This window comes from Hyperolius riggenbachi, chromosome 10, assembly GCF_040937935.1.
Source record: "Hyperolius riggenbachi isolate aHypRig1 chromosome 10, aHypRig1.pri, whole genome shotgun sequence".
Classification (NCBI taxonomy): Eukaryota; Metazoa; Chordata; class Amphibia; order Anura; family Hyperoliidae; genus Hyperolius; species Hyperolius riggenbachi.
In genome coordinates this window covers 116,546,921-116,567,430 of record NC_090655.1, presented here as the reverse complement: position 1 = coordinate 116,567,430, position 20,510 = coordinate 116,546,921, and the positions used below count along the sequence as shown (strand labels likewise).

Genomic DNA, 20,510 nt, shown 5'->3' with positions numbered 1-20,510 from the left:
TTTGATAAAAAAAAATCCAATAAGTGTATATTTATTGGTTTGGGTAAAAGTTATAGCATTTACAAACTATGGTGCCAAAAGTGAATTTTCCCATTTTAAAGCATCTCTGACTTTTCTGAGCACCTGTCATGTTTCATGAGGTGCTAGAATTTCAGGATAGTATAAATACCCCCCAAATGACATCCCAAAGTATTCACTAAGAGGCATGGTGAGTTAATAGAAAATGTTATTTTTTGTCACAAGTTAGCGGAAAATGACACTTTTCTGCTAACTTGTGACAAAAAAAAAAAAAAATGAAATCTGCCACGGACTCACCATGCCCCTCTCTGAATACTTTGGAATGTCTACTTTCCAAAATGGGGTCATTTGTGGGGTGTGTTTACTGTCCTGGCATTTTGGGGGGTGCTATATTGCAAGCACCCCCGTAAAGCCTAAAGGTGCTCATAGGACTTTGTGCCCCTTAGCGCACCTAGGCTGCAAAAAAGTGTCACACATGTGGCATCGCCGTACTCAGGAGAAATAGTATAATGTGTTTTGGGGTGTATTTTTACACATACCCATACTGGGTGGGAGAAATATCTCTGTAAATGACAATTTTTTATATTTTTTTTTACACACAATTGTCCATTTACTGAGATATTTCTCCCACCCAGCATAGGTATGTGTAAAAATACACCCCAAAACACATTATACTACTTCTTCTGAGTACAACGATGACACTTTTTTGCAGCCTAGGTGCGCTAAGGGGCCCAAAGTCCTGTCAGTACTTTTAGGATTTCACAGGTCATTTTGAGGAATTTGTTTTCTAGACTACTCCTCACGGTTTAGGGCCCCTAAAATGCCAGGACAGTTTAGGAGCTCCACAAGTGACCCCATTTTAGAAAGAAGACACCCCAAGGTATTCCGTTAGTAGTATGGTGAGTTCATAGAAGATTTTATTTTTTGTCACAAGTTAGCGGAAATTGATTTTTATTGTTTTTTTCACAAACTGTCATTTTCCACTAACTTGTGACAAAAAATAAAATCTTATATGAACTCATCATACATCTAACGAATACCTTGGGGTGTCTTCTTTCTAAATTATTGACAAAATGAAAAGTGCCATCACTCAACAGGTATGAAAAAATAGAAAACCTTTATTGGTGGATATAAACACACACGGGGACCTATTAAAACCAATTAAAAGCTTCCCCATGCTGCAGTATTTAATATACTTTATTCCTAGGTCAGTTGGTGAAGTTTTTAAAATTTAAAGTGATAGTACACATTTTCTTTAAGAATTGAATAACCGAACAGCACATTAAAAATGGGTAAAATACAGTGGCCCATCGATTGAGCAACTCACCTATGTGTGGTCCTAGAACCTCCATGTAGAGCCCAAATTGGGAGCATAGTAAAAATCATAGCTGCCTGTCATCGCTCCAGCTCTGGCCCATGTGTCTTTCCGGCAGCTCCGTACTCGCGGGTAGAGTTCCAGGCTCACTGTCATGTGACCGCCCTGAGCCTTGAGGCTCTAGTGGCAAGTACGAAGCTGCCAGGGACATGTGAGGGTCAGAGCTGGAGCAAGGACAGGTAGCTATGTTCTCCAGTATGCTCCTAATGTAAGCTCCGCATAAGGGGGTCCTGCAAATATTATATTATCCACACATAAGTCGATCTTTCCATATCACCTACACATACTGTAAGTCGATCTTTCTCAGACACACACACCTTTAGCCTACAGTTTGTTATAAAAAACCAGGCTTTTTCTTTCCATTAAAAATTATATTTATATAGCTTATTTTATTTTAACCACTTAAGGACTGCAGTCATAAAACCCCTTCAGGACCAGACACTTTTCTTCCATTCAGACCACTGCAGCTTTAACGGTTTATTGCTCGGTCATACTACTATCTAAATGAATTTTACCTCCTTTTCTTGTCACTAATACAGCTTTCTTTTGGCGCTATTTATTGTGCTACATGTCTTTGATAAAAAAAATCCAATAAGTGTATATTTATTGGTTTGGGTAAAAGTTATAGCATTTACAAACTATGGTGCCAAAAGTGAATTTTCCCATTTTAAAGCATCTCTGACTTTTCTGAGCACCTGTCATGTTTCATGAGGTGCTAGAATTTCAGGATAGTATAAATACCCCCCAAATGACATCCCAAAGTATTCACTAAGAGGCATGGTGAGTTAATAGAAAATGTTATTTTTTGTCACAAGTTAGCGGAAAATGACACTTTTCTGCTAACTTGTGACAAAAAAAAAAAAAAAATGAAATCTGCCACGGACTCACCATGCCCCTCTCTGAATACTTTGGAATGTCTACTTTCCAAAATGGGGTCATTTGTGGGGTGTGTTTACTGTCCTGGCATTTTGGGGGGTGCTATATTGCAAGCACCCCCGTAAAGCCTAAAGGTGCTCATAGGACTTTGTGCCCCTTAGCGCACCTAGGCTGCAAAAAAGTGTCACACATGTGGCATCGCCGTACTCAGGAGAAATAGTATAATGTGTTTTGGGGTGTATTTTTACACATACCCATACTGGGTGGGAGAAATATCTCTGTAAATGACAATTTTTTATATTTTTTTTACACACAATTGTCCATTTACTGAGATATTTCTCCCACCCAGCATAGGTATGTGTAAAAATACACCCCAAAACACATTATACTACTTCTTCTGAGTACAACGATGACACTTTTTTGCAGCCTAGGTGCGCTAAGGGGCCCAAAGTCCTGTCAGTACTTTTAGGATTTCACAGGTCATTTTGAGGAATTTGTTTTCTAGACTACTCCTCACGGTTTAGGGCCCCTAAAATGCCAGGACAGTTTAGGAGCTCCACAAGTGACCCCATTTTAGAAAGAAGACACCCCAAGGTATTCCGTTAGTAGTATGGTGAGTTCATAGAAGATTTTATTTTTTGTCACAAGTTAGCGGAAATTGATTTTTATTGTTTTTTTCACAAACTGTCATTTTCCACTAACTTGTGACAAAAAATAAAATCTTATATGAACTCATCATACATCTAACGAATACCTTGGGGTGTCTTCTTTCTAAAATGGGGTCACTTGTGGGGTTCCTATACTTTCCTGGCATTTTAGGGGCCCAAAACCGTGAAGAGTAGTCTGGAAACTAAATGCCTCAAAATGACTGTTCAGGGGTATAAGCATCTGCAAATTTTGATGACAGGTGGTCCATGAGGGGCCGAATTTTGTGGAACCGGTCATAAGCAGGGTGGCCTCTTAGATGACAGGTTGTATTAGCACTGAAGTCCAGGAAGCGCAGGATGTTCTCAAATCGTGACATTGACATGGCAGCAGAGAACATGGGCATGTGATGTATTGGGTGCATAGACCAATAAGACCACAATACATTCTTTTTGACTAGACCCCTGTTAAAGGGAACCTTAACTGAATGGGGGGTAAAGAGTTTCACTTACCTGGGGCTTTTACCAGCCCCCTGCAGCAGTCCTGTGCCCTCGGAGCCGCTCTGGAATCCTCCGGTCACCCGCTGTCACTTAGTTTCGTTTTTGACGACTTACCAGTCGGCCGGCCGCCATGCGTATTATTGGTCACATTCCCTATTGCAGTTAGCACCGTTGCAGACCGCAACACGTACAAAAATACGCGTTGCCGCATTCCGCACGCGTAGACATATATACATAACATTGACCAAGTGCTTTTCAAAACGCTAGTGATTTCCAGCGATGCTGAAATCAAGTGAAAAGCACTCTAGTGTGAATGGGGCCCAAACGTGTCTAGAATCGCTCTGAAAATCTGCTTCAGAAACCTCTAGCGTTTTGCAGATCTGCTAGACTAGAGTTTATAATGTGCACTGAACCTTAGACAGCTTTAAAAAACAATTCAATTCTAACATCTTTAAGGGTTTGTTTTGCAGTTAGTTGCTCTTGTCTTTGATCTGTGCTCAATAGCTGTTGAGAAACGTACTGCTGTGTATCAGTTTTAAGAAGGCAAAACACTAATGACAAGTGGCAACATGAAATGAAATCACACTTTATTTACTTATTGTGCTCTATTAGTAAAAACAATCACACTATTATTCATTACATGTGCCAAGAAAATATTGTTTCATTTTTCTAATGCTTAATTTCAAATCAACACCTGTGGAGTTTTTCAAGTGCAAATAATACTCTTTTAGCCCTTAAAGGACAACTGAAGTGAGAGGTATATGGAGGCTGCCATATTGATTTTAAGTAATACGAGTTGCCTGGCTATCCTGCTGATCCTCTGCCTCTAATACTTTTATCCATAGACCCTGAACAAGTATATGCAAATAAGGGGTTTCTGACAGTATTGTTAGATCTGACACGATTAGCTTGCTTGTTTTTGGTGTGATTCAGACTCTACTGCAGCCAAATAGACCAGCACGGCTGCCAGAAAACTAGTATTGCTTCAAAGGAAATAAATATGGCAGCCTCCATAACCCTCTCATTTCAATTATACTTTAAAACCCCTTGTAGTTATTTTTGGTGCTGGAATAGTTTAATTTTGTAACATGATGAGCTTTGGGTTTAGCGTTTAGCCAACATATTCATTTTTTCTGGTTAGTGTGAGATTAGCGCATTGTTCTATGGATTAGTTACGCTTCAGATTAAGTTTGGCATTCAAGATGGGGGGAAAGCGCTTATTTCCATTTGGTCTTTGGGGCACGATGCCTGGAGAGGCACCCTGTACAGCACCCCGTGCTATATGTGAACGTATGCTGTCCAAGACACCTTGTTTCCTGGAAACTCTAGCATTTTCAGGTTTTCGCCCAGCACTCGGTTTTGATGCCTGCTTCTGTTTTGATATCATATCAAGGATTTTCTGTTTAGGACTCATTTGATGGTCACTTTTATCTGTGTTGTGCTCTTGAACACTATTGTGGTGTTGGGTACTTTCAACACTGGGCTGTTCATGACTCTTCTCATAAGATTTGCTGTAGTCACCATGATCATGATTATGATCCTCATGAGATTCTTCATCTTCATCACATTCATCAGAACCGTCAAAGTAAGAGAGTAATTCTAGGTAGTCCTTCATACTAAAGTCATCGTTGTCATCTGAGCTGTCACTGCTGTCACTGCTGTCACTGTCTATTTCTACTAATTTGAATGGGCAAGGGATGGAGTGATCCTTCTTCCTTACAACTTTGTGGACGCATTTCTCCTTCTTGGCAATACAGATCTTAGGATTGTATCCTACAGGTACTTTATCTCTGCAGGAATAAAGAAAAATATGAGATTTTGTTACTGATTAACTGCTGCCTTTTTTTTGAGCTGCTGTAAAGATGTTTGGAAAACATGATTGTTCAGATTTCACCAAAGATACATTTTATAGGGCTGAAGCCAAAGATGTGACTGCTATGATGTATCATAAGCTTGGATGTTCAGGGCTACGATAGGTGGCAATGTTAAAAGTCGCGATTAGCAGCTATAAATGGTAATTTAGGAGCCTGGAAGCACTCGAGGTTTATAATCACTAGTGACCATTTATAGCTAATCACAGGTTTTACCGTTGCCGCCTATGGCAGAAAAAATATTGGGGGTTAGGAATAGTAGGCGGGGGAGTTTAGTGTTAGGAGTGTGTGAGTGTGTGTGGGGGGGGGTGCCTTAGGCACCAGGGGAGTTTACAATTAGAACTATTAGCAGCTATTAATTGTAGTTTAGGCCGCTAGAGGCACTCAAGGTTTAAAGCCACTATTGACCATTTATAGCCGCTAATCACAGCTTTTACTGTTGCCACCTATGGCAGAAAAAATATTGGGGGTTAGGGTTAGGAGGCGGGGGTCTTTAGTGTTAGGAGTGTGTGTGTGTGTGTGGGGGGGGGGGGGGTAGGAGTAAAGGTTAGGCATAGGGGGGGTTAAAGTAAGGCACTGGAGGTTAAGGTTAGGAGGGGGGATTAAGTTTAGGCACCTCCAGGGGAGAGTTAAGGTTAAGCACCAGCGGGGGGGATGGGTGGTTAAGGTTAATAACCACCAATGGGGTCTTAGAAACTATTAGCAGCTATAAATTGTAATTTAGGCCCTTGGAGGCACCCGAGGTTTATAACCACTATTCAACATTTATAACTGCTAATCACAGCTTTTACAGTTGCTGCCTATGGTAGAAAAATATTGGGAGTTAGGGATAGGAGGCAGGGGTCTTTAGTGTTTGGTGTGTGTGTGTGTTTTGGGGGGGGGGGGGATTAGGAATAAAGGTTAGACACCAGGGGGGGTTTAAAGTTAGGCACTGAGGGGGTTAAGGTTAAGATGGGGGATTAAGGTTAGGCACCATGAGTGTGTGTGTGTGGGGGGGAGGTTAGGTACCTCCAGGGGAGAGTTAAGGCTAGGTACCAGCAGGGGGGGGGTTAAGGTTAATCACCACCAGTGGGGTCTTAGGGTTTGGCATCAGTAGAGGGAGGTTCCTGTGTGAGAGTAGGGTTAGATTAAAGGACTTACGAGTTCAAAAAAAAAAAAAAGTTAAGTACCTGCATGAAATTTGAATGCACGGAGGGCGCCATCTGCGCCCTCCGTGCAGTTCCGCCGGGTCCCCACAGTTCAATCGTCCCCCGGGCCGCTCCCGACCCCACAGCCTGGGTCGGGCTCTTCTGCCTCTAGTAAAATGGCCGCCCGAGCTGGCCGCGGCTGCACAGTCCACATAGACGCGAGTGCAGCTTCGCAGCTCTAGGGCCCCCCCCCCGAACCACGCTACAGGCTGTCTCCTGTAGCGTGGATTGCGGGGGGAGGCCCTAGAGCTGGGGGACGATTGAACTGCGAGGACCCAGCGGAACTGCACGGAGGGCGCGGATGGTACTCTCCGTGTATTCAAATTTCATGCATTTCACTTAACTTTCTTTTTTTGTTTGGACTCGTAAGTCCTTTAAGTCATAGTAAAATATCTGTAAAGATTACAATATTTTGTTATCGTAATTAAGTAGTAGAGTATTTGTAATTTTACCGATATTCTACTAGCGACTATCTCCGGCGTCCTTTTACCAGGCACCTTTTTTACATGTACACTGAATGTTGTTCATTCTACAATAAGAGAAGATCTTAAAGTATTAGTGTAGTTATATTAACCATTTCAGCCCGCGGGTATTTTTCACCTTATGGATGAGAGGAATTTTCCCATTTCAGCGCTCCTCCCTTTCATTCCCCAATAACTTTATCACTACTTATCACAAAGAAATGATCTATACCTTGTTCTTTCCGCCACCAATTACGGTAGGCTTTCTTTTGATGGTACATGATGTTAGGAATTATTTTATTCTAAATGCATTTTAACGTGAATAATTAAGAAAAAAATTGAAAAATTCATTATTTCACAGTTTTCGGCCATTACAGTTTTAAAATACCACATGCTACCGTAATTAAAATCCACACATTTTATTTGCCCATTTGTCCCGGTTATTGCAACGTTAAATTTATATCCCTAGTATAATGTATGGTGACAATATTTTATTTGGAAATAAAGATACTTTTTTCAGTTTTACATCCATCGCTAATTTTTAATCCTAATCCCTCTCACTTCATTTGTCCTTTAAAGAGAACCAGTAACCAAGAATTGAACTTCATCCCAATCAGTAGCTGATATCCCCTTTTCCATGAGAAATCTATTCCTTTTCTCAAACGGATCATCAGGGGGCTCTGTATGGCTGATGTTGTGGTGAAACCCCTCCCACAGTGTGATGTCAGCGCCTCACAGCACTGAGGTACTGACATCACACTGTGGGAGCCTTTTTGTATTGTGGGAAATAACAGCTGTTTCCAACTGCCAAAAAATGCAAGCAGCATCTCCTTCCACTGACATCACCTGCCAGCAGTAAAAATGTCACCATGTGATAAATGTCAGAATGTAAATCAGGGACAGGAAAGATTTTACAATGAGCAAACACTGACTAAATCATTAATACATAATTATTGTAAAAATTAAGCACTTTTATTATTTTATTATTTTCACTGGAGTTCCTCTTTAAGGGGGGGGGGGGTACAGTTTCTCAGCTTTCACCCATTATTGTTTTATAAAAAAGCTACTATAGAGTAGAGTTGGGCCGAACGGTTCGCCTGCGAACGGTTCCATGCGAACTTCCGTGGTTCGCGTTCGCGTCCCGCAGGCGAACTTTTGCGGAAGTTCGGTTCGCCCCATAATGCACCATGAGGGTCAACTTTGACCCTCTACATCACAGTCAGCAGGCCCAGTGTAGCCAATTAGGCTACACTAGCCCCTGGAGCGCCACCCCCCTTATATAAGGCAGGCAGCGGCGGCCATTACGGTCACTCGTGTGCCACTGCCTGCCTGCATTAGTGAGAGTAGGGCGAGCTGCTGCACTGTCTCTCATAGGGAAAGATTAGTTAGGCTTAGCTTGTCCCTGACTGCATACCTGTTCTGTGAACCCACCACTGCATACCTGTACTGTGAACCCACCACTGCATACCTGTTCTGTGAACCCACCACTGCATACCTGTTCTGTGAACCCACCACTGCATACCTGTTCTGTGAACACACCACTGCATACCTGTTCTGTGAACCCACCACTGCATACCTGTTCTGTGAACCCACCACTGCATACCTGTTCTGTGAACCCACCACTGCATACCTGTTCTGTGAACCCACCACTGCATACCTGTTCTCTGAACCCACCACTGCATACCTGTTCTGTGAACCCACCACTGCATACCTGTTCTGTGAACCCACCATTGCATACCTGTTCTGTGAACCCACCACTGCATACCTGTACTGTGAACCCACCACTGCATACCTGTTCTGTGAACCCACCACTGCATACCTGTTCAGTGAACCCACCACTGCATTTCTGTTCTGTGAACCCACCACTGCATACCTGTTCTGTGAACCCACCACTGCATACCTGTTCTGTAAACCCGCCACTGCATACCTGTTCAGTGAACCTGCCACTGCATACCTGTTCTGTTCAGTGAACCCGCCACTGTATACCTGTTCTGTTCAGTGAACCCGCCACTGCATACCTGTTCTGTTCAGTGAACCCGCCACTGTATACCTGTTCTGTTCAGTGAACCCGCCACTGTATACCTGTTCTGTTCAGTGAACCCGCCACTGCATACCTGTTCTGTTCAGTGAACCCGCCACTGTATACCTGTTCTGTTCAGTGAACCCGCCACTGTATACCTGTTCTGTTCAGTGAACCCGCCACTGCATACCTGTTCTGTTCAGTGAACCCGCCACTGCATACCTGTTCTGTTCAGTGAACAGTTTGGTGTGTCAGTGTGAAGCAGTACCTTAATTACACTACCTGATTGATGTATACACATGCAAGATGTTTTAAAGCACTTTAGGCCTGTCATTTAGCATTCAATATGATTTCTGCCCTTAAAACGCTGCTTTGCGTCAAATCCAGATTTTTTCCGGGGACTTTTGGCGTGTATCCCACTCCGCCATGCCCCCCTCCAGGTGTTAGACCCCTTGAAACATCTTTTCCATCACTTTTGTGGCCAGCATACATTTTTTTTTTCAAAGTTCGCATCCCCATTGAAGTCTATTGCGGTTCGCGAACTTTAACGCGAACCGAACCTTCCGCGGAAGTTCGCGAACCCGGTTCGCGAACCTAAAATCGGAGGTTCGGCCCAACTCTACTATAGAGTAGGGTCCTAAAACTTTGCTTCCCATCAACAAAGAGCCTTAGGTCATGCCTGGGTTAGGCCCGTTGCCCAAGGCCGGCTGAGCTGTGCGCTTGTCGGGCAGTTCAGCCTCCCGGATGCTCGCCAAGTGCGCAATATTATGCAGCTGAATGGCAGAAATGATCAACGCCATGCATGTCAAACGTTTGATATATTGCGGTGTTACCCAGTTGCAAAAACTGCAACTTGTCACCGCCGAGCACAGCTGCGGCTACGCTCAGATGTAACTCCATACCGGAGCCTTTCCAACCCCTGACGGGTGCTAGCAAGTGCCCTGCCGATGCACCCGGAGCAGCTAACAGGCAGCCAATTCATAATCTTCAGCCTCCAATGGAAAAGAGACCTTAGAGTAAATAGTCACTTACTGTTCACAGCAGTGCACCCCTCTCTCAAAACATTCACACTCTTCACAGGTCTCCAGTGATTTAAAATGGGACTTCAGAGGATGTAACTCGCCGTCACGCCAACAGCCTAATAAAGCAAAGAGGCTATTTTTAGTAAAGGTGCTTTATTCTGCCTACGGTAGATTTTATTTGCAAGAAAATCAGTTGCACTCTGGTAAAAATGCTATTTTTTATTCTTGGGATCTTGATTTTTTCTTTGAAGTGAGATGTGTTTTTTTTTTGTTTTGTTTTTTGTTTTTTTAGAGTAAATCCGCTGCACAATAAACCCAAGTTAAAAATAAACTGATGAGATAAACAATTGTATTTATCCTCCCACTCTTAAAAATGACCCTTTTTATATACCCCATAGTTTTATTTTAAATGTAAACATTTACAAAGTAAGTGTTTTGTTGTCTCTGCTCAGTGGTGGCTTCTTAAGTGTCCCTGAGTCAAAATACATGAACTTTTTCTACCACCTTGTGTACTCAGAAGTTGTATTCTGCCAGTAAAACTTTTATGGCTGTAGTTTGGTTATCAGTGATGGTTACTATATTCCCGACAAGGTACCGACAAGACGGAAGCTGTCACTTCCATGGCTAAAAATTAACTCTTTCAGGCAGCAAAATAAAACAAGTAAAACAGCCTGGCTATTAATGTTTTGCCCTCTACATACACCTGTTTATCTCATCATGTCACATGTCACCTTGGGTACACTTTAAAGGATGTCCTAAGCGGAGTGAAACAGTTTGCTTTTACTAATTCTTCCAGACCCCCATAGTCTAGTAGTTCTCTCGCTGTCCTCTAGATCCCCTTTGTTGATGCACTGACCTGACATGTGCGCCTCCCTGATTGCACTTCTGTGGCTTGGAGCAGTCTGCATGTGCAGAACACTCCCGCCAATGGGAGGGCAATCAAGGAGGCTTTGCAGTAGAACATAACTCAGCTGACAGCAAACCAATAAAGGAGTCCAGTAGGACAGCAAGGGATCCACAAGGCTATGACGCTGGGGGGTGGAAGAGGCCCCAGGTAAGCAAAAGCAAACTTTCATTCCACCTTGAATATCCTTTAATGCTGCGAGATGGTCAATGAGATATTGATAATTCTGGCCTGCATGCAAATTCTATGTAAATTGTACACAGCTTGGAATTGGGTTAATCACATTTTACATTACATTTGCATGTAGGTGGGAACTATTAGAATACAATGATATGCTAATAATTCTAGCCAGTATGAAAAAGTAATATAAAATGTATGCAGCTCTACTGCTTAAACCTTCACCCAAAATCTTTGATGTGGAGCAGGGGCGGACTGACCATTAGGGCACTCGGGCACGGACCGAGGGCCCGTGGTCAGGGGGGGCCCGCCACCCGCAAGAGAACCCTGAGCAGGAGGGGAGACAGCCAGTGAAGGAGGGCGATGGGCATAGCAGCGGAGAAGGGGGGAAGTTTCCCCCCCCTTCTCTCACCTTGGGGCCCCCCTTCCTGGCTCTCCCCTCCGTAATCTGCATAGTGCAAAGTAAACAGCTGGAAGCGGCTGACAGCGGGTGGAGATTTACCGATGTTCAGCCATTGGAGGGATCGCTGATCTGTGTGCAGCTAGTGTGGGCTTGAGAAGCCCAGACTAGCGGCTCACAGATCAGCGCTCCCTCCGGTGGCTGAACAGCGGTAAGTTTCCGCCCGCTGTCAGCCGCTTCCAGCTGTTTGCACTTTGCAGATTACGGAGGGGAGAGCCAGGAAGGGGGGGCCCAAGGTGAGAGAGGGGGGGGGAGAAACTTCCCCCCTTCTCCGCTGCTATGCAAATCGCCCTCCTTCACTGGCTGTCTCCCCTCCTGAAGACACTACAAGCCTGGCTGCATATACTGGGGGCACTTACAGACCTGGCTATACTGGGGGCACCTATACACCTGGCTGCATATACTGGGGGCACCTATACACCTGACTACATATACTGGGGGCACTTATAGACCTAGCTACATATACTGGGGGCACCTATACACCTGGCTGCATATACTGGGGGCACCTATACACCTGGCTGCATATACTGGGGAGACCTATACACCTGGCTACATATACTGGCGGCACCTATACACCTGGTTGCATATACTGGGGAGACCTATATACCTGGCTATACTGGGGGCACCTATATACCTGACTGCATATACTGGGGAGACCTATACACCTGGCTACATATACTGGGGGCACCTATACACCTGGCTGCATATACTGGGGGCACCTATATACCTGGCTATACTGGGGGCACCTATATACCTGGCTGCATATACTGGGGAGACCTATACACCTGGCTATACTGGGGAGACCTATACACCTGGCTGCATATACTGGGGGCACCTATACACCTGGCTGCATATACTGGGGAGACCTATACACCTGACTACATATACTGGGGGCACTTATAGACCTAGCTACATATACTGGGGGCACCTATACACCTGGCTGCATATACTGGGGGCACCTATACACCTGGCTGCATATACTGGGGAGACCTATACACCTGGCTACATATACTGGGGGCACCTATACACCTGGCTGCATATACTGGGGGCACCTATATACCTGGCTGCATATACTGGGGGCACCTATATACCTGGCTGCATATACTGGGGGCACCTATACACCTGGCTGCATATACTGGGGAGACCTATACACCTGGCTGCATATACTGGGGCACCTATACACCTGGCTGCATATACTGGGGGCACTTATACACCTGACTACATATACTGGGGGCTCTTATAGACCTAGCTACATATACTGGGGGCACCTATAGACCTGGCTGTATATACTGGGGGCACCTATAGACCTGACTGTATATACTGGGGACACCTATAGACCTGGCTATACTGGGGACACCTATAGACCTGGCTATACTGGGGACACCTATACACCTGGCTACATATACTGGGGACACCTAAAGACCTGGCTATCTATACAGGAGACACCTATAGACCTGGCTATCTGTACTGGGGACACCTATAGGCCTGGCTACCTATTCTGGAGACACCTGTAGACCTGGCTACCTATACTGGGGAAACTTATAGACCTGGCTATCTTAACTGGGGACATCTATAGACCTGGCTATCTTAAATGGGGACATCTATAGACCTGGTTATCTATTCTGGGGACACCTGTAGATTAGGCTACTTATACTGGGGACACCTATAGACCTGGATACCTGCACTGGGAAAACCTATAGACCTGGATACTTCCACTGGGGATACCTTTTGACCTGGTTACCTATACTGGGGGCACCTATTTTGGGGGAACTGCTGCCAGATTAACTATTTTTGGGAAACTGCTGCTGCCAGATTAAGTGTACTTTGAGAAACAGCTGCCAGATTATGTGTATTTTTGGGGAACCGCTGCCAGATTGTGTATAATGGGGGAACTGCTGCTTCCAGATTCTGTGTATTTTGGGGGAACCACTGCTGCTACATGTATTTTTGGTGATCCGCTGCCAAATTATGTGTATTTGGGGGAACCGCTGCTGCCAGATAACGTCTATTTTGGGGGAACGACTGCCATATTATCTGTATTTTGGAGGAACCTCTGCCAAATTGCATGGATTTTTGGTGAAATGCTGTCAGATTACATGTATTTTGGGGGGAAACACTATGGCAGAGTTCAAACTTCCCCGGCAGACCTTTTACACCACTGCTAAGGTCATGTATATTTTGCCCCACCCATGACCACGCCTACATTCTGTTGCGTGACCACACCCATTTTTTGGCGCGCGGCGCAGGGGTTTTTGTCAGTGTACAATATAACATATTTACTGTTGTCAATAAATTATTATATCTTAGTCTGTAAAAATATAACGTGAAAGGTGGGAAACACTGGTATGGGGGCCCCATAATCTCCTATTGCCCGGGGGCCCCATGAGTTGTCAGTCCGCCCCTGATGTGGAGTGTTGGCGATCCTGGAGAGATATGGGCTTTATTCATGAGGCTTCATGACCAGCAGCGCAACCTAAATTCAAGGAGGCGCTGTTGTGCATCGTAGTGTGCCTTCTTTAGTTACAAGGCAATCCGCACTCCTTAAGATGCTACTGTTACGTATCACAACCGCGATACCTCACTAGCGCGGCCGGTGCTATGTTAATTAGCATACAGTAGTTACTATGTTGATTACATGGTAACTATGTTTACAGTATTAACATATTAGCAGCTGAAACATGATAGCGGCTGCGCTAGTGAAGTATTGCGATACTTCACAGCAGCAGCCGACATTTAAAGGAGCGCGCATTGAATCAAGGAGTAGCTTCACGAATCAAGGCCCATAGTTACATGAGGCAGAAAGACAAAAGCAAACAACAGAGATGGTCATTGAGATGGTAATAATTCTGGCTTGCATGCTAATGAATTCAGCAGCATAACAATAGCCCCCCATGACCCCTGTGACTATGGTGGGCCTGGGGACCTCCTCCCTTTCCTCACCCACATGCAGAGTAGAGCAGGAGAGCGCTGTGTAAATATATTTCCATGCTCTCGTCTTGCCACATCTGCTCCTCCCAGCAGCCTCTTGCTCTATGCTGCCCCCTCTTGCTCCTGACTACATGACATGAATCAGGAGTCAGGCATGCAGCAGAGTAAGACTGCCGGGACCCGGGAGGAGAACCGACAGAATGGGAGCAAGTAAATATTTTTACACAGCGCTCCGCTGTACTCACTCTGCAAGGGGCAAGTGTGGTGGAGTGGGCCCACATAGCCTCAGGGTAGGATGGTAGGGAGCACGATGCTGCAGAGGGCCCAATAATGATCTGTCTACTGGGAGGCCAGAAGGAGTGTTGTTACGCCCCTTTTTTATATATATTTATAATTTTTATGCAATGTATATTTTTTATGGAATTTTGTTTGTTGTTTTTCTTTCTCCCTTCATTTAAAGTATTTCTGTACTGACCTTTTAAGACCTGTAAAAAAAAGCACCACCAATCAACTCACCTACTCCTGGATCCCTTTGCTGTCTTTTCTGCCCTGTCAGCTCCCCCATTCCACTGCCGTGTTCCCTCGTATCTTCTGACCCAGAAGTAACCTGAAAGTTCTTCATGGTCAGCGCCATAGCGGTGAAGATACCGACTGATACAAGAGGACAGGGCAGTGGAATGGGAGAGCTGATAGGGCAGAAAAGACAGCAAAGGGATCCAGGAGTAGGTGAGTTGTGCGGTGGTGCTTTTTTTTTCCAGGTCTTAAAAGATCAGCAGTACAAGGGGGGAAACCTGCCATTTCCTCCCCGCCCCTATTCAACGTTCTAGTCAGTTGAATATTTCGGCTAACTAGAACAGAGACCCCTGGGGGCACTGGACTTAGAGAATGGTTCTGTGACATAATGTCACAGCACCATTCAAACCTTGGAACCTAGCATAATCGAACCCTTCTCAGTTCAGGAGTACTTTAAATGAACCTACCATGGAAGATACAAAGTGTTAATTTATTTGTAAGTGCGCAGTTTTACAACTTTAGCAGAGGATCAGACAGTTATTCCCCTCCCCCCGTATGCTCTAGTTAAGGGCCTGAGACCACCGGCGCAGTTGTGCCCGCTTTTCAGTTACACATCAATGTTACATATGTTGAAAAGCGGACAGAAGCGGATACAACTGCATTAGTGGGCCCCGGCCCAAATGCTGGATACACACGGTGCGTTCCCGCACTCGATGCGCCCGTCGATTCACGTCGACTCGATTATTTCCGACATGTCCGATTCGCGTTTCGATGGATCGTTAGGTCGATTTGGCATACTTTACATGTAAATCGACCTAACAATCATCGAAATGCTTGGAAATATTCGAGTCTATGCGAATCGACAGGCGCATAGAGTGCGGGAACGCACCGTGTGTATCCAGCATAACAAGCTTATGCATAGCTGTTTCTGTGCACAGACGCTCCAGGCACAGGCCTGTCACCAGCATAACAGACATCTGCAGGCAGCGCACAGCACTGGCAAAGGCTGACTTGCCTGGGGCACCAAACAGGCAAGAAACAGCCCAGAGCTCAAAATGATAATATGAGAATGCCAGTGCTGAAACAGTAACAGAGACCTATTGCCTGGAAGGAAATTTTGAGTTATCCTTATTACAGTTCTGCTTATTAACCATTTGCAGATTAAACATTGTGACACACGGTTTACTCATTGTTAAAAACAATTTATAGTTGAGCTTCCTCAAAAACAACCACCTAGTAATACTGTTTGGCTGCAGTTCCACAAGCACATTAGTCCCTTGATAAATTGTGTTACGTTAGCTAACCCTCTACTCGTTGTCCTCTCGGAGGCATCTTATTCTTTTCCCAGTGGCACGCAGAATAGCATAGTGTTATAAGAAATCCAAATGTGACCACGAGGTTCAGATATAAACCCTGCAAAACAAGAGTAAAAAAGACATTTTGCTTGTTTTTTAATACAAAAGGATATAAAAAATTCAGTCTGATCGCATTTATGAACACCTATTGCCAAGCCCCACTAGAACACTAGACTGGAAACATCTACTGGACTTCAACTGCCCTCAGGATCTGAGGGTGAGGAAACTGATGATGAAACACCAGTCCAGGAACTAGGCCAAAAATTAACACCGGAGGCTAGATGACTGTCAGTCCAAGGTTTAGGCAAACTTAAGGCCAGGAACTAGCCAGGGGTCATACACAGTAGATCAGGCAATTAGGTGGATAAACCAAGGGCCAGGCGATGGCAATTGCAAACATACTGTGATGTCATTGCTATCTTTGCACATTTTTAACACATTTTCCTGTATTGTTCTGTGTGAATTTTGTGCAATTATAAATTCTATGTTCTATCTGCATTTACATTTTTCCAAGGATTCATTTTGTTGCCTCCATCATGGAATCCTATTTGCCTTCAAGGAAACCCAAGGTGAGAGGCATACGGAGGATGCCATATTTATTATATTTTAAACAATTCTAGTTTCCTGGCTGTCTTCCTAATTCTGTGTCATACTATAGCCATAGACCCTGAACAGGCATGCAGATCAGGTGCTCTGACTCAAATGTGATTGCATTATTTATCCACATGCTTGTTTCAAGGTTGTAACTAAGACACTACTGATGCCAGAGATCTATAGGGCTGCCAGGCTACTAGTATTATGTTTAAAAGGAAATACAGTAAAACCCCCCGTTATCTGGAACTCAGGCATCCAGAAGTCTCAACTAACCCTCATTCCGGAGGTTGAGAACGGCGGCAGAACTTTTTCCATTCGCAGAGCTATTTACAGCAGAAGTGACTTGTGGAACCTCCGGGCGCTTTCTTCTACATTCCCTGCAGCTCCCAGGACCTACCTGCGTCCATGTATGGGTCCTTTGTGTGGGTCACATGCACAATTTGGTAGCTGTACATGGAGGAAGCAGGAATCCGCTGGGAGCTGAAGGAAGTGTAGAGGATGGCGTCTGGAGGTTTTAGAAAGTTGCTTCTCCTGCAGGACACTCTGCCGGGGTGGGGTGGCGGTTAGTGTTACTTTTTCAGCTTCTCAATCAACAGGTAAGCACATGTATTCGGCAACAGGCAATACCCACCTGTGCCTGATACTGGGGGTCTTACTGTGCACTTACGTGTGGCACGGCATCAGACTCTGCATGTGCTTGAGCGTGTGCTTGAGCTGTGTGCTGATTCCTCTTTCAGCTAATGGTTTAGGTTCACCCTGATTCCTGACTGATCCTTGGTCCTGACCCGGCTTACCTCTGACTACTCTTGATCTTGATTGCCTGGTTTGACCTCAGTTTGTTTCTGGTTACTCGCAGTCCACTACCTGCCTTGATCCAACCTGTCTGAACCATTACGATTGAACTTTGCTTGTACCAACCTTCTGCCTGAACCTCACTTATGAACCTCTGCTACATACCCTTGATCTTGGCTGGTTTCTGGATTTTTGACTATTGCTCATCCTCCAACTCCGGGCTTTAGTCCTCTTCATTGTGGTGCTGCTTGTTCTCTAAACCATTATAAGGGTGTCCCTGGAGTGCAACCTGGTGAGCAAAAGCAAAGTCCACTGACCCTTGCGAGTCACTCTGGTCAAATCCTGTGGCCACTTAGACTCTGCAGTCCAGGAAGCCCTTACCTCAGTGGAGAAGTCAACAGGGTCATCTCTATCTTGATAATAGGCTAATAAAGTAGGTTTAATTTTGTATTGTCTCAACTGAACTATACACTCTTTAACAGTCTTTGTGACCCAGAGCTCGAATATATAAACTATTGACCTTTCTTATATATCCTCTGCACTCAGAAGCTGTTCTCTTCCAGGCAAGAGTTTTATGACTGTAAATCCTTATCATTGAGAGTTGCCCTGTAGTCCGTATAGGTCCCAACTAGAGAGAAACTGTCACTTGCGTACTTGAATGTTTAATTCGTTTAGGCAGAAAAAGAAGAAAAGGAACACAGCCTAGTTATCTGAATGCTTGGCACTTTACACACACATGTCTATCTCATCATGTCACCTCAGGTACACTTTAAAGGGAAAAACAAAAACAGTACATTGACATTGTATCATTGATGGGCAAGTTAAGAGCCTGTGTACACAGAATCTTAAAGCGGACCCAAACCAAACATTTTTTTAATTAAAAATATTTAGTTGCACCACTCTGACACATACAAAGATAAATAAACACTCCTTCAAACCTATGAGCATTTCAGTGCATGCTTTTCACCCTTCTCTTTTCATAACTAAGGTTATATTGGGGGCAGCCATTAGCAATTCCTCCATTGCCAGACACCACATACTCCACCAGCTTGCCGGATTCTGTCCCGGCAATATGAAAGGAAGGAAGGGGTTCCTCCAATAAATGTATAATATTTTATATTTGTCATCATGCAGCTGAAAAAAAGGCTGCTATTTATTATTATAATTTAGAAAATAGATTTTATTTCTGAAATCTTGTATTTTTAATTTGGGTCTTTAAGTTCAGGTTATCTGATTCTATCTGATTTCAAACTGAAGGAAAAAGTCTGTGTACATCTGAAAACAGTGAGCAAAACACAGTTAACATTTGCTGGATCACTTATATTATCAAACTATTCTTAACATAGTTTTAGTATTGCAGCAATGGGTCTCTGGTTCAAATCTGGGCAGGACACTATCTGCATGGAGTGTGTATGTTCTCCACTCGTTATCGTGTATTCCCCCTCCGTACTCTGATCTCCTCCCACATACAAAAAACATAGATAGGTAACTTTGCCCCCTGAAAAAAAATGTCTATAATAGGAACAGACGACTATGACTGACTATGGTATTAAACTTTCCTCTTATGGACTCCGCTTTCCTTCAACATCCCAAAAAATCACACAGGTAAATTAATTGGCTACCACTGAAAATTGGCCCTAGACAATGAATATATAACTATAATAGAAATTAAATTATTAACTTCTCTGACAGTTAGTGACATCACTATGCACTCTGTAAATCGCTGCCAAATATGGTAATACATAATAATACATTATACATATATATTGTATATCACTAGCTAGTGCTTGTTGTGACTTACCATTGTTGAATGTGCCCTATTCCAAACACAGCATGTTATGTTTGAAGAATATATATACATTGGACAGAGAGAAAGCAAATATTGAATGAAAGCAATGCTCTGATGGCAATGCTGTCAGCGTTATAATCTCTTCCCAGGGATTTGCTGGCATTAACATTATGTCGCACTGTGTTCTGTTGAATTGTATAGTTACAGTTATCAAACATAAATGTACTTCTAAAACATGTTTGCAAAATTGTGTCTAACCATGATCTGTATCTACTGTAACTAATGAAATTATTTTTTTATGTATTAGCTTGCCTGAGTAGAATTTAAAAAGTAAAGCCAGAAGGTAAACAGAGATTAAATCACTATTATTGGATTTCAAGCCATGGGCTTCATTTTTACAGCAGGTATTTGTTTCAGTGATGCCCAGACTTACAACCCTTCCTGGTGAATCACTGTAGCTTGCTGGAGAGGCACAATGCTTTTTTTTTTTTTTTTTTTTTTTTTTTTTGAGTTTATACAACATATATGTCTGTATTATAGATAAATATACTGATGTACAATAACATTTGTAAAGCACCTTTCTCCCATAGGAATATTTCTCAGATCAATACAGGGTCGCAGTCTGGACTGTGTTACAGAGGAAACAGTCAGGTGTTCATAAATGTAACACTAATCAGGTAGCTTTTCAGTTTGGACTTAAATGCTTCCAAGGATGGAGATATCCTGATTGGGTGTGGCAGGGAGTTCCAAAGTGTAGCGGCAGCATGACAGAAGGCTCTGTCTCCAAAGGTTTTGAGGTGGATTGTGGGGGTGACCAAGTTATTAGATCCTTTTGATCTAAGATTGTGGGAGGTATGATGCAGCTGTAACAAGTCCTTCAGGTATTCAGGGCCTGAATTGGGCAAGGATTTGAATGACGATAAGTCAATCTTAAACAGAATTCTCCATTTTATCGGTAGCCAGTGTACAGGGTGTAAGTACAAGGTCATGCATATAAGGCCAGCCATTGCTGCCTGCTTTGAG

General features: G+C 43.8%; 1 protein-coding gene across 1 annotated transcript; it reads right to left on the bottom strand.

Moving 5' to 3' along the window:
- Positions 1–4,582: 4,582 nt before the first annotated feature.
- LOC137536722 (uncharacterized) lies at positions 4,583–17,935 on the bottom strand. The gene is made up of 4 exons (XM_068258945.1): positions 17,864–17,935; positions 16,262–16,370; positions 9,986–10,091; positions 4,583–5,204 (listed from the first exon to the last, which is right to left on the bottom strand). The coding sequence occupies exons 1-4, from the start codon at positions 17,933–17,935 to the stop codon at positions 4,583–4,585; spliced, it is 909 nt and encodes a 302-aa protein (XP_068115046.1).
- Positions 17,936–20,510: the final 2,575 nt, after the last annotated feature.

Coding starts and splice junctions, on each gene's coding strand:
- LOC137536722 (XM_068258945.1), bottom strand. CDS start 17,935: ATGAAGAGGACTAAAGCCCGGAGTTGGAGGATGAGCAATAGTCAAAAA. Junction 16,371..17,863: donor GAAACCAGCCAAGATCAAGG/GTATGTAGCAGA, acceptor CTTGTTTTGCAG/GGTTTATATCTGAACCTCGT. Junction 5,205..9,985: donor GGGGTGCACTGCTGTGAACA/GTAAGTGACTAT, acceptor TTATTCCTGCAG/AGATAAAGTACCTGTAGGAT.